The sequence below is a fragment of the Zingiber officinale genome, chromosome 1B (genome assembly GCF_018446385.1).
Source record: "Zingiber officinale cultivar Zhangliang chromosome 1B, Zo_v1.1, whole genome shotgun sequence".
In the NCBI taxonomy this organism is placed as follows: Eukaryota; Viridiplantae; Streptophyta; class Magnoliopsida; order Zingiberales; family Zingiberaceae; genus Zingiber; species Zingiber officinale.
Window position 1 is genome coordinate 49,483,947 of NC_055986.1, and position 13,647 is coordinate 49,497,593.

At 34.1% G+C, this 13,647-nt stretch overlaps 2 protein-coding genes across 3 annotated transcripts; one reads left to right on the forward strand and one right to left on the reverse strand.

Moving 5' to 3' along the window:
* Positions 1-255: 255 nt before the first annotated feature.
* LOC122056302 (probable protein S-acyltransferase 14) lies at positions 256-9,558 on the forward strand. Of its 2 annotated transcripts, none has more exons than XM_042618213.1 (7): positions 256-684; positions 7,319-7,565; positions 7,650-7,741; positions 8,466-8,589; positions 8,693-8,778; positions 8,853-8,918; positions 9,186-9,558. In XM_042618213.1, exons 1-7 carry the CDS (start codon positions 475-477, stop codon positions 9,249-9,251), a joined length of 891 nt encoding a protein of 296 aa, XP_042474147.1. In that variant the 5' UTR covers positions 256-474; the 3' UTR covers positions 9,252-9,558. The 2 variants fall into 2 exon arrangements, with proteins under 2 accessions (XP_042474147.1, XP_042474139.1); XM_042618205.1 differs by having other exon boundaries at positions 257-684; positions 9,205-9,558.
* LOC122056316 (chloride conductance regulatory protein ICln-like) lies at positions 9,447-13,359 on the reverse strand. Its single transcript, XM_042618226.1, has 7 exons — positions 13,118-13,359; positions 12,919-13,042; positions 12,584-12,701; positions 10,714-10,773; positions 10,569-10,619; positions 10,377-10,468; positions 9,447-9,823 (listed from the first exon to the last, which is right to left on the reverse strand). The coding sequence occupies exons 1-7, from the start codon at positions 13,282-13,284 to the stop codon at positions 9,740-9,742; spliced, it is 696 nt and encodes a 231-aa protein (XP_042474160.1). The 5' UTR covers positions 13,285-13,359; the 3' UTR covers positions 9,447-9,739.
* Between the last annotated feature and the right edge of the window lie 288 nt (positions 13,360-13,647).

Below are 13,647 nucleotides of genomic sequence, written 5' to 3' on the forward strand. Positions count from 1 at the left end.
TACCGGGTGGGCCCCCGCATCAATATCTTTTCTATGACTTATATTATGCTTATAAATCTCATGAATAAAATAGGAAATTATTATTATTTTTTAATTTTAATCCTGGTTAACATCGATTTTTAGGAACAATTATTTTTTTTATTGGGTCGACCAACGGAATAATATTTCTATCTTATAATTTTTTTTCCATACTCTTTGTTTTTAGGAAAAAAAAAAATTGGGAAAAAGAATCAACGAAGCAAGCAGCAACCTGAATAATTGGTCGAAAACTGGAAAGGAATAGGACAGCTTCATTCTCCTGCGCCGCTGATCGCTCCTCCCATCCTCCCTCGCGGTAAAACCCTAGAGCTGCATCGTTGATTTGAGGCAGAGGGAATCACATTTGCTTGTGTCGGAGATAACGGAACAGGATCCCCTTTTGATCTGCGTTTATTTTTCTCTATTTGGCGACGTGAGGGAGGACGAGAAGGCGTGATGCGGTCGGCGGCGGTCGTCATGGCCTGGAACGTGTTCAAGTTCTGCACCGCTTTGCGGGCTCTCGGATCGCTCATGCTCCTCCTTGTCCTCGGCATCGTCGGAGTCAGCTATTACGCCGTCGTCATCGCCAATTACGGACCCGTTCTCATTGCTGGGGGTCACGGTTCGTTCCTCGCCGTCGTCGTCTTGCTCCTCTTCCATGCCCTGGTACGCCATTCACCTACCTCCCTGCAAACTGCTGTCGGCGTCAATTTATGCTTTTTAGCTGTGAGCTCCTTTTGTCTGTGTGGATCCTTGAAAACCATACCTATTGTCTTTTAGTTTGGAGCTCTTCCTTCCCAATGTCGGAGTTGATCCTTGATCAAAGAGCCTTTTTAGATCAGAAACATATTTATCAGAAAAAAGTTCCACAGTCTTAGAAGAAGTTATTGTCAGCTGATGATCTGAGCTTCTTAAAAATGTTTAGAAGAGAGCTATATGATCTGAGCTTATTAGGTTTTAAAATCAATATTTTTTTATCACAAGGCTTTGCAACTCCCATGGGGCCCTCCGCACATGATTCGCGGTAACGGTCATGGCGATTGTCGCACACACTATCATTTTAGTTCCAATATCATTTCACGAAACGGTTATGGCACGGATTTATAAAAAAAATAAAAAAATAGAGAACTTGTTATAAAAAAATAAAATACATGAAGCCATACAAAATCAATATCATCCAATAATATAACATAATGAGAAGAATACAATGATAAATATACCTTATCATAGCTAATACCACGAAGAGTGACGGGGAGGAACCAAATCTTCATTATATTTTCCTTGAGTACCATGTTGATTAAATTGATCTCCAACATATGGATGTTGATATAAATTAGCATTAAATTGTTCATATGGATATTCATTTGATTGAGTTGACGAAAGATGTTCAGAATTAGATGATTGATTTTGTAATAATATTGCATCACGACGATTGTAATATCCAAAACCTTGATACTAATAGAACTTCCAGTAGCACTTGACGATTCACGATCACAACTATGATGTCCAATATTCCTCCAAGAGATGTCCAATAATCAGGAATTACATTCTGCGCATTATCAAAATAACCCTCAAATTCATGATGTCTAATTTCACTTGTATAGGATGGTGAATAATTAGATGATCTATTAGATGAATCATATCTATGTTGATTGCTATCTTAGTATCTTCTTTATCCACCTGAATGATATACAATTGGACCATGCCCAATATCTTGAGACTCTCAATTATAACTTCTTGATCCATAATCATCTCTTACTAGAATTCATTGGTTCCTTCTCAAAATCAAATATTTCATATGTTCTTCAACACCCATATGTTGTCGTGAAGATCCAATCAAATGTTCTTTATCATTGGCATGAGGAGATTATGATAAACTTGCCAAAAAGTGATGTTGTTTCTCCATCCCTGGCCGGTACCAATGATTCGTATCTTGTGTTGCATAATAATTTTCATGACCTTGTACGCATGTCATACCCGTGTCATGCTGATCATCTTGATGACTTTGATGAACATGATGGTCACCATGACTTTGTTGATTATTTCCATCATTTGAATCATCATTGTCGTCACTTTCATACTATCTTCACTATCATTTCTTGATAAAACTTCTTTTCCTTTCAATTGTGTTGACTTTTTTACATTATTCTTCTTTCTTGAATGACTTAGAATGCTTGTAGTTGAGTTGTGTTCTTCAACATCTAATGCTCGAAGTGCTTGATCTAACCATGCCAAATCATCTTCTAAAACAGGTGGTTCATTATCTCTTGTCCATTCATTTAACACCTCATCATCATGAGAAACGTGATTGAGGTCTATCGAGCTGTAAAAATCATCATCTTTTTTATGCATCATGTTTCATATCCTAAGCCGCATATTGTAATGAACATAAATTAATTTGTGCAACTTTTTGATAGCCAAGCGATTAAAAAGCTTTGTGAGTATAAGAGACCATGTACTCTAATTTTTTTTACATCTTAAAGACAAACATGTTTGACTTAGAACTTTTAATGTAATTTTCTAAAGGTGTGGGGCATCTTTATCATAATTGCTCCACCATTATTGTTTATATTTTTTAATTATAAATATTTGAAAATTTTAAATTACAAACCTGGGAGACTTTTTTTAACTGCAATTTTTTTGCTAGTGGAGACCCCAATTCACCTATCTGGTTTGAAAAATATAAGAAAAACTAAATAATTATCGTTTTTGTTTGGAAAAAAATATAGGAACATAAAAAAAAATTACCTCACTGACGGCTAAAGCTTATGCATTTAAGTCTGACTCCAATCTCTTAATTACAACCTTTAATCCTCGTTTAACTTCATCATTATAAACACAATTTCTAGAATATTGAAGTGGCTGGTTTAGGAAATATGTTGAAATATCAATTAGCTAATAAGAGATTAGAAATAAGGAATTTATAAATGATTTTGATGACATACTTTGTACTCTACAATTTAAACAAATAAATTATATGGTTACCTGCAGCTTGTAGATGTTGGTGTAATTGATTGTACCATCGATTATCAATAATATCCCAATATGATTGTCAATCTTCGGTATTATCATTTATTATCATTTTCTCTCTATCCATTGCTTCATAGATAGTTGACATTATTGGTTTTTGATCTTGGTTAACTAATTTCAAAACTTTTACTAATGGTTCAATTGCACCACAAATATCACAAACCCTCTTCCAAAATCTTCCATCCATTATAACGCTTGTAATTTTGTCTGCTTCTTTCCTTCTTATGCCTGTGTTATTGTATGCTTCCCAATCACCAGATGCACATTATTTTTAAATATGAAGAATGTCAAACTAGACTTTCATTTGAAATAAATTATGTTGTAAATTGGGTTATTCTTGGTCTTAATAATTTATGGTCATTTGTAAATTTTTTCATCAAATTCACAACTTTAGCTATATATGAAACTCGTAGTTCAACTTTAAGGCTATCATAAAATTTATGATTGGATGCTTGTTGTCTGTGCTCCAACCATCATTCATTATTATGCATCCATACTTTGACCATTTTGATTTTAAAGTGCTCAAATATCTATTTATCTCATCCACCTCTTCTTGTAAATAAACACTACCAATTTGGCGTTATATGGGACCTTTTATTCCTATTCCAGCCTTAGCAATGGTGTTTATCATGGATTGGTAGTATGAACCACTATTTGCTCCATTAAATGGAATAGCATGCAATTCCATTTAGCACCAAACCAATTTTTGAGACTCTTATATTTCATAGAAAACATAAAAGAGTCAATTCCTTTTGATACTAATTGAGAATCCTCTCTTACACTAAAGCTTCGAGACATTCTTTTTTTCGAACTGGTATCTAAGCCAGATGAAGAACTAGAAAATCTTACAATTATAAAATTTGGAGTAGTTAAGTACATTAAATTGATAAGATATACACATAAATTTAAAATATTATTTATATATTTTACTTTAACCATAACAATTATGCATCTCCTCTTGTTTTACGACTTTCTTTGATGACTTTTTGTAATTCCCGATTTTCTATATCTTCGATGTCATCTCCACTACTACTATCACTTTCTGATACACGTATATTTTGTGTAATTGAATCTAAGGCTATTTGTTTTTTTTTTCTTTGCATTGAACTTCTACTTGGCTTAAGAGTCTTGAAGATGTTTCTTAACATTGATGATATTTCTTTAGGAGCTTTGGGACTTGTTTTGACATTTCCAATAACATGTGCAATATGTTATTTTAATCTCGTAATTCGTCTCGTCATAATTTTTCCACAAAATTTGCATCTTATTGTTTTACAAATATCATCCACCATTTGACCAGGTTGTCAACCAATATTAGGGTTTGGTGTCATTTTAAAAAAATAAATAATAATGAATAATTTTGACTTATGATAATAATAAAAATCATGATAATGAGAATGAAACACATAAAAATAAACAATTCTTAATAATTTAATATATTAAACTAAAAAATTAGAAAACTTACTGTTTTTTAATATAATAGAAATGATAGAAGAAATCAATTAACCAAACGAAGGAGTTAATGATTGTGAGCCAAAAGATGCATATGCTCAAATTTATGGTAGATGCTCAATTAATAGAACTAGTAAAAAATTAGATAACTTACTTTGTTTGTGAATATGATAGAAATGATAGAAGAAATCAATTAATCAAACGAAGGAGCTGATGATGATAGCCTAAAGATGCAAATACTCAAATTAATGGTAGATGCTCAATTAATAGAATTGAAGGGTACTCATGCAATCATGCATTATTGGCAAAGGGCTAGAAAAAAACATGACGTGAATAACTTAGTATATTAAACTAAAAAATTAAAAAACTTATTTGTTTGTGAATATAATGGAAATGATAGAAGAAATCAATTAATCAAATAAGTAAAAAGATGCATACAACAACAGCCAATTCTTATCCCACTAGGTGGGGTCGACAAGTAAAAAGATGCATACAACAACCAATTAATAGAACTTGATGAAAAATTATAAAACTTACCTTGTTTGCGAATATGATGGAAATGATAGAAGAAATCAATTAATCAAATAAGTAAAAAGATGTATATGCTCAAATTTAAGATAGATTCTTAATTAATAGAACTGGATGAAAAATTAGAAAACTTACCTTGTTTGCGAATATGATGGAAATGATGGAAGAAATCAATTAATCAAACGAAAGGAGCTTATGGCAGTAGCCAAAAGATATAAATACTCAAATTAATGGTAGATTCTCAATTAATAGAACTGGAGGGTATTTGGTATTATTGGCAAAGGGTTGAAAAAAAATGATGTGATAGTGATGTCATTTTTTTTAATACAGAAAAAACACTAAAAGATTGAATGAAAAGCAAAGTTTGTAAAAAATGGAATCCAAAGCTTCTTATCAATTAATCAAGAGGTTCATTGAATGAAAAGCAAAGTCAGTTTATAAAAAATGGAGTCCAAGGCTTCTTAATTAATTAATCAAGTCGTCTGTTGAATGAAAAGCAAAGTCAGATTGTAAAAAATTGGAATTCAAGACTTCTTATTCAATCAATTAAGATGTTTGTTCCCTTCCGTTCAGCCGTTATAATGTCGAAGAACGATGTCTCAAAGCAAACCATGTTATATGCCCGAAATTTGGAATGGCATGGCCTGTTCCGGCCGTTCAATGTCCGTTTTGACGAACCATGCCTCCGCATGAGCTATTGACCTTTGCATCCACCTCTCATGAAGCTTCAAGTTTTTGCAAGAACACTTTCTTTCTTACAAGATGAATTGAGAGATCTGCTCTTACCTACTAAGAACAAAATTAAATAATTGTCACATTATGTGTTATCATGAAAATCATCTAAAATTAGCTATAAGTCATTTTGGTTTGAACTGCTTGATGTTCTTATTAGCAAGACACACTTTTACCTAATGTTTAATGATTGCTTATGAAAGAAATGAAGAGAACCATGTGATAAACTATGCCCGTCAACACACAGTAGCTATTTCACATTTAACACAATTATCAGATTGATCATGTCTAATTTTATACAACTATTTTGATTTTTCATGAGACCCCATACAAAAATTGTCCAATTTCTTAGTTGTGGAAATATAGTTTTGCTCGTGTATGCCAGTCAGTGAATGGTCTGTGTAAAGGCGCATATCATAGTTACTCTCCTCCAGCTCTCATTTTGGAGCAAAGCTTTTCTTGCCCTTTATAAAAGACCATATTTTTATGCGAAATTTTCTCCTATTTTAGAGGATAGTGGTTGGATTTCTATATAAGAATGGCCACCTAGGGGCACCATATTTTACTTCACAAATTTATGTTGTTATTTAATAATGGATTCATTTCAATTCAAATCAATCTAGGCATAATGAATACAAGAGTAAAAAATCACCACAACAAATTTTGATTCCACATTACACATGCATTCCTGTAAGTCAACTTTGTAGAAATATAAGATAACATGAAAGCATTCAAAACACAAGGTCTTATAAATTAAAAGTCTATGTCTTTTGACTTATATTGCTCAGTACCAATGATATCAAATGCGTCTGCCAGTTAGAATTGTTTGAGAATTCTGGCAATATTGTTGAATTAAATAAAGTTGCACAAAAAATCATGATAGTAAATGACTGAAAAATATTCCAAAAAATGGGATGGTTAAGTGTTATCATGCTTCACGCCTTTAAATTTATTATATGCTTAATGCAATTAATGTGGTAAAACAACACTGTAGTGTTGGGAATACTTTTGTCCTTTAATAGTTTTCTACACATCTAATCTAATTTCTGAATTTTTAATTGTTGGAATACATAAAATATGTGCGACATAACCCAGAAAAGTGAACTTACAAGTCAATAAATGTCGAAAGTGAATAGTAATGCAAATTTTAGTAGTTTGAAGAATAGTGAAGCAAATAAAACTTTGAAAATAATTGAATTTAAGTGTAAACCAAAAAAATAGAAACAGAAACAAGGATAAGTATAGTATCCACATTGTTAGATGTACTTTACATGAATTTGGTTTTTCTATCTTTTTCAGTTAAAAAAAACTACAATTTGGTACTTTGGTGATTTAATTTTTGAGCAAGTAAACACTCTGGTGTTTGAATTGAGTTTAGTTGATAATACCCTATATTATAATCTAAGAAAATTTACCACATCTATTGTGACAAACTGTCGAGTGCTTATAACTACCAATGAACTGATGGAGTTTGAAGTGGAAAAACTGCATTTGTCTTCCATCTTAATAATTGTATATATTGTATTGTCCACCCTAACTAAAATACTTGGTTCCCCAGTTGGGCTTACTTCTATGGACCTATTTCTCTGTTGTTCTGACGGACCCTGGCAGTGTGCCCCCAAATTGGAAGCCTGTTGTAGATGAGGAGAGTGGAGAAACCACTCCATTAACAAGCATGGAGTTCAGTGGTCATATTATAAATTTGAAACAACCAGGACCCCTTACAGAAATTGCAAGTCCAAGAATAAGGTATTGCAGGAAGTGCAATCATTTGAAGCCACCTCGCTGCCATCACTGCTCTGTTTGTAAGACCATGCATCTTAAAAATTAGTGATATAATGATTTTCTTATCTATAAGCCTCCTTTCTAAATATTAATTCTTACCTTAGGTGGACGATGTGTACTCAAGATGGATCATCATTGTGTGTGGGTCATCAATTGTGTTGGGGCTTTAAACTACAAGTTCTTTCTTCTTTTTCTGGTAAGTCAATTGTCTTTTATTTCTTCTGTCAGCTGTCAAAAAGGTGTAAACCACTAGTAAGTGCCTCAAATTTGATTTCCTCTTCCTACATTATAGTTCTACACTTATTCTGTATTCTATTTGATGCAAATAAAGAACTATTCAATCTATTTCTAGAATGCATAAGTTATTCTTCAACCTTCATATCTGTATAGCGAACTTCAAAACTGTGTAACACATCCTATCTCCTGTTTCCCAAAGTCATTGTTACATATCTTAGATACAAAGACACAACCAGCCATATCTGCACATGTAAACTGATTCTTTGGTTGACTCGAACTCTTCCATCTCTCTGTTTTTCATTTTAAGAAGTATTGGTAGTTCATAACTTGGATGCTTTTTCACTTCCGAGTGACCAAATGCAAAATACTTCTAAGATGAGATGATTAACTCATATTAGCGTTCAGTTTCCTCTTCTTTTTCCACATCTAGGTTAAATTATAGTTGGCTCAAGTTTCAACTTCTTGTATAAAATACAAATAAGAAAAAAGAATAAAAATTCCAATTCGAGGTTTGCTCGAAGTTAAGGTTGTCTCTAGGTTCGTGGAATTATCACATGTTGATGGTTAAATGAAAATGTAGGTTGATTATACTTCCTTTGGTCTGTGAGAATGCAATGTCCCATTGTTTTGTTACATTTCTGCCTCGGTCCATGACTTTATTTTGTTTCCTCTTATGGATGCAGATTTACACATTTCTTGAGACAACTCTTGTTAGTGTTTCGCTGTTGCCTCATTTCATTGCCTTCTTTAAAGATGTGGAGATACCTGGCACACCAGGAACACTAGCAACTACTTTTCTGACATTCGGTATGCATTTTTCACCTTTTACTGGGATAGTAGCCTTTTCCATAGGCAATTTTTGCTTCCTCGAATTTTCTGTTTACTGATAAAGACGACTGTAATATTCTAGTGTTGAATCTGGCTTTTGCATTAAGTGTGATGGGGTTTCTTATCATGCACGTGTCTTTAGTTATGAAGAATACCACAACAATTGAGGTTAGCACTCTTCTTACTGTAAGTTCATTTTGGATGTGTTTCCCACACGAGCTGACTTGCCACTATATAATCAGGCATATGAGAAAAAAACAACTTCAAAGTGGAAATACAATCTTGGCCGCAAGAAGAACTTCGAACAGGTTTCTTTTATATTAATTTATTTTGTATGATCATTTGGATCTTTTCAATCTATATTATCTGTTTTTGGTCATAACTAACTAATTAACTTCAACAACTATGCTCTGGAAAAAACCACTTTGAATTTCTTAGATCTCAACCCTTTTTTTTTTTTTCATTTTATACATGAATGACACTCAATGTAGTCAAATGCATCTTGTGTTATCATCATGCGATTACATCATACTTTGTGTTTTTTTTTTTGGTAACCTGACTGATGAACGAGGTAGTTGATTGCTCTTGAAACAGGTTTTTGGGACAAACAAGAAATACTGGCTCATCCCAGCGTATTCTGAAGAGGACCTGAGAAGAATGCCAGCTCTGCAGGGGCTAGAGTACCCCAGCAAGTCAGATATGGATGTAAAATAGAACTCCTGTAATAATCTTTGGTTTCGCTTGAAAATTAGCATATCACGCAAAAAGAAAAAAAAAACATAGGTTTAGTTAGTATGTGGAAATCTTTCAATTGTCATCCATAACTCTGTGTAAGATTTGAGTTCGTCAGTTTTTATGCCCTTATCCATGAAGCTATTGTAAGATACATTGTTACATGTAACCTTATCTATAGGACACATGAAAGCCTTTCCAAGCAACCTTAAGACATTCTTGACCAATCGCAAGACCTTTTACAACGATTCTAATCATACAACCACAAAACTAGTTAAACATGATAACCCAACCTTGGTTTGCTTTCACTGAACAAAGTCTTTAGCTAACGACAAACCTCAGATGTTCTACCAACAACACAAATAACCCAAGTGGAGCGCAGAGCTGGTAAAGTGCATTAGTTTGCTGCCAAGTGATGATCATCATGAGATTCTTGTTCACCTTCATCTGCATCCTCAAACTGCTGGGAACCAATCTGAAGCTGCATTTAGTGAAATCATGAAATATTGCAGGCAAACTGATCATTGTGAAAGAAAAGTTATCTTTGAAACATAAATTGTTCTGTAAGAAGATGAGATCAAAAGAATCCCACAATTCCATCACTTACCTAACAAAAGAAATTTACTTGCATGGACAAAAAGCTTTCGTGATTGATACACATAAACCAACAAATGATCGAGTTGAACTATATACTCTATACCCGACAGTTAATTCAACATGTTACGTCATGCCTCTCTGTATGGTAAAATTGATTCCTAACTATTATAGATGGCAATAAACCTCCCTATAAAATAAATAGATGCATCGATAGTTGATGTCAATAATAGTAACCAACCAACAAAGACAGTAGTGTGTAATAGTAAACATTATTAATAAACAAATATACATATCTTCTTTTAGCAATTTCTACACAAGGCATAAGTTTGAAGATATTCCCCTGTCGAATATTTACCAATGTTAATAAGAAATAGCTATCCATGACGCAATGCATCACTTAAAGGTAAATAAGCATGTTACCCTACACCAACACTTACCTCATGTACTCTCCGAGACAAGTCATGATCTCCATTGGCATAACCAATGGGATTAGCAGGATTTTCTGAAAGTTGCCAATCAGTATCACTTCCTGCAATGAAAAGGAAAAAGAGTTACTTCGCCATTGTTGCCATAGTTGAATGATCGTATAAAAATAACTGTGTGACTTATATTAATTTAAACCAAATTACCAGCATCGCTCATTCCTTCATCACCAAATAACCAAGTATTTTCTTCCTCTCCTTTTAAACATACATAATTTGAGGAGAATAAATGATTAGACAAGTGTGCATGAGTACAATCATATTGAAGAAGCACAAGCAAATCTGTGCTTACGTTGACGAGGCTCGGGATTTAGTTCAGCACATTGACAGAAAATGTCAAATAGAGTATCCACTATAACATTAGTCAAGGATACAATCTAAAAATAGGATACAGGTTCAGGTTGAAAAGTAACAAGATTACCAATGGTAAAAAAAAAAAAATTGACACCAAACTTAATACTAGTAATCACCTAGCTGTGAACTAGACGCAAGCTGGCCAAATGTGGTAAACTCAAAGAAAATTCAAAAAGGTCACAATGAGAACCAGAAGGTAAAAACAAAATGGAAGTAAATCCTTGCAGAAGTCCTCTAGAAATATGAGCCTAATAAACTTGAAAGCTATAACAACAGAAAAGAAGTTATATTTCCTATTAATTATAACCGTATCTATCAGATACTATCTCCCGACCCACCCAACAGGACAGAAAGAAAGCCATGACCAAGACAGAGAACAGCCCTCGACGACAAGGCATTGTCAGTAAAGAAATCATGGTTATCAGATTTGATCAAACAGCCATTCTCTTTAGGCAAAATTTTTTTTTTTTCTTGACAAAGCCAATGCTTTCAATTTGATTACAGAAGAGTGACCTCTCGCTACTCTTAGTCCTGTAGGTGGATAATGAGTCTCTTCAAGTCAAGGTCCAGAGAAATAGTTTGGAACCATTTTTTGATCCCCATAAAAATGATCTTATACTGGTGTCAACCTATGCTCACATAGGATATAGGCCAGCATAGGTTGACTGTTCTGACAAGGTGTATTGGTGAAGAGAAGAATGGAAGAGGAAGGAGAAGATGAAAAGAAGAGAAGTGCATAAACTGGAGCTGCCAACTTCAAATCTATGGTTCAGTAGTGACTTGCTAATCTGTCCTTCCCAGTAACTTCAAATGCTCATTGAACCTTCCATCGATGCTTCCCAGCCAAAATTGCCTTCACATACTCCCCAACAGCACAAAATGACAAGCCTGAAATGGTACAGCTGTTCAACATTGTTATGACTTGGGTGTTCATAACTCTATTTGTGAGTAATGATTAGATGGAGTATGGAATATGAAAGTAACTCATACAATATCTCACTTTCTCAAATGCATTATAGACTATTCTAATGTTTTACAATTCAAAAATGTCCATATACCCTACTTGTATATTTTCTGTTCAAATAAAATGTTTTGTTCTTAGTTGATCCAAATCCAATCGTGAAGATTGATTTGCAAATTATGCACCTAAGCTTCACCATACAAAAATTACACTCTGCCTATTACGGGATTGAGCAAAATAAAATGTCTAAGAAAGGATTTAATCTATCAATTACCATGACTTTTAATCAATTGGCAGTAAAATAAATTACTTCTCGGTAAACTGTAAACAATGGCAGCACGATACACAACAACTACTAACATCATAGATCAACATATGGAATAGAATTTGTGGTTGTCTAAAATCCAGAATATGAAAGAAACAATCACATCAAGTGGCACAACCCAATTTTTTAGGTTTATTTAGTAGTAAGGAAAAACCAGCATGCAAGGAGGATCTAAAATCAACAAACATATGAAAAATAGAACCTGTGATCTCTTTGTGAAGACTTGATAAGAAGACAATCAGAGTCTGAGAAAGTGAAATCAATAAGTCACAGATCCATGCAATGAACTTGCAGGACAATCATAACAATACAGTTACATTAATAAGAAAGCATTTTTATGCCATCGCCAAAATAAATAGCAGACAACTGCCTAGTGTATTAGATTCTTTGCAACTTTGACAAATACACACATAATTGCATTAAAGAGAAAGCGGGCAGCAGGAATTCAGTAATGGATACTTGATACATAAAAATGTTGCAACAAATGAAAACAATACAAAGCATGCATGATAGCAAGGATACATTTTCCAGCATCTGAAGGAACAAGTCTCATTTCAGTGATTTTAGACAACACCAAATCACCATTTATTTCTGAATATGAGTCTTCGGACTCTTCATCATCCTCATCACCCGTCTCAATCTTATCAAGCATCCAACAAACATGCATAAGCAGGAAAATGAAAATCACTAGAGAAGCCATCGACAAAATAGTACTTTAATGCTCAAAAAATTCAAGTCAAAGTGACAAACTCAAGTTCACCAAGCAGTGAATAAGGGGGGAAAAAAAATCACATTTTGTGCTTTAATCCTGTTATCTTCAGATAGAACATCACGAAACTCGATCTTAAACCAAATACCTGAGTATAGATGCAAGGAAATGGATAGGCCTCCGGGTCCCTCGATACAGCGTGAAGGGACAACGACAGAAAATCCACCGCGTATCCTTTCCCTCTGTCGGCGTCACTCAACCAAATCACTCTCCTACAAGGAGCTATTCGCATCAGACAGAAGACACCAAGACACCAAGAAAGAAAGTGAGCAGCGCGACACTGATACCTGGTGGTGACATAGAGAGTCCCAGGAGACTCCAGGGGCCGGGAACCGAGGGCGACGGCGACGCCATGCAAAACGTGCATCAGCTCCTCGCTGTCGTCGGAGCCGAACCGAGGTCGTACGTTGCCGTCGACGACGCAATCGTCGAAGTGCTGCAGCCCTGGAACCATGGTGGTCTACGGCGAGTAAGGTCCGAACGAAACAAACAATTTTGACAAAATTCGCGACGAGTCTTTAATTTTAAATTAGGGTTTTCCGTTTCGAATTAAGTTATTTTCCAGGTTAATATTTAAATTTCCACCGATTATTTAAACGTAATCAACCTTTTTAATATCCAAAGCATACATCACTTGTATCATTGTCTAATGTCTAATGCGGTGGAGGTGGTGGCGAAAATAATGAGCGAGGAGAGAAGTACTAATCGTAGTGTATTCTCTATCTCATTTTGTAGTTACAATTTTTATTTATATAAAAGGTTATGCTAATTAAGTATTTAAAAAATTATACTAAAATTAGAATAGAATCATGTATTT

Excerpts from the sequence above, each read along its gene's own strand:
- LOC122056316 (XM_042618226.1), bottom strand. The coding sequence starts at position 13,284 with ATGGTTCCAGGGCTGCAGCACTTCGACGATTGCGTCGTCGACGGCAAC. Across the intron at positions 12,702-12,918 it reads TTCCTTGCATCTATACTCAG|ATTGAGACGGGTGATGAGGA; the intron begins GTATTTGGTTTA and ends ATGCTTGATAAG. Across the intron at positions 10,620-10,713 it reads AAATCCCGAGCCTCGTCAAC|GAGAGGAAGAAAATACTTGG; the intron begins GTAAGCACAGAT and ends TATGTTTAAAAG.
- LOC122056302 (XM_042618205.1), top strand. The coding sequence starts at position 475 with ATGCGGTCGGCGGCGGTCGTCATGGCCTGGAACGTGTTCAAGTTCTGC. Across the intron at positions 7,566-7,649 it reads CTGCCATCACTGCTCTGTTT|GTGGACGATGTGTACTCAAG; the intron begins GTAAGACCATGC and ends TTCTTACCTTAG. Across the intron at positions 8,919-9,204 it reads GCAAGAAGAACTTCGAACAG|GTTTTTGGGACAAACAAGAA; the intron begins GTTTCTTTTATA and ends CTCTTGAAACAG.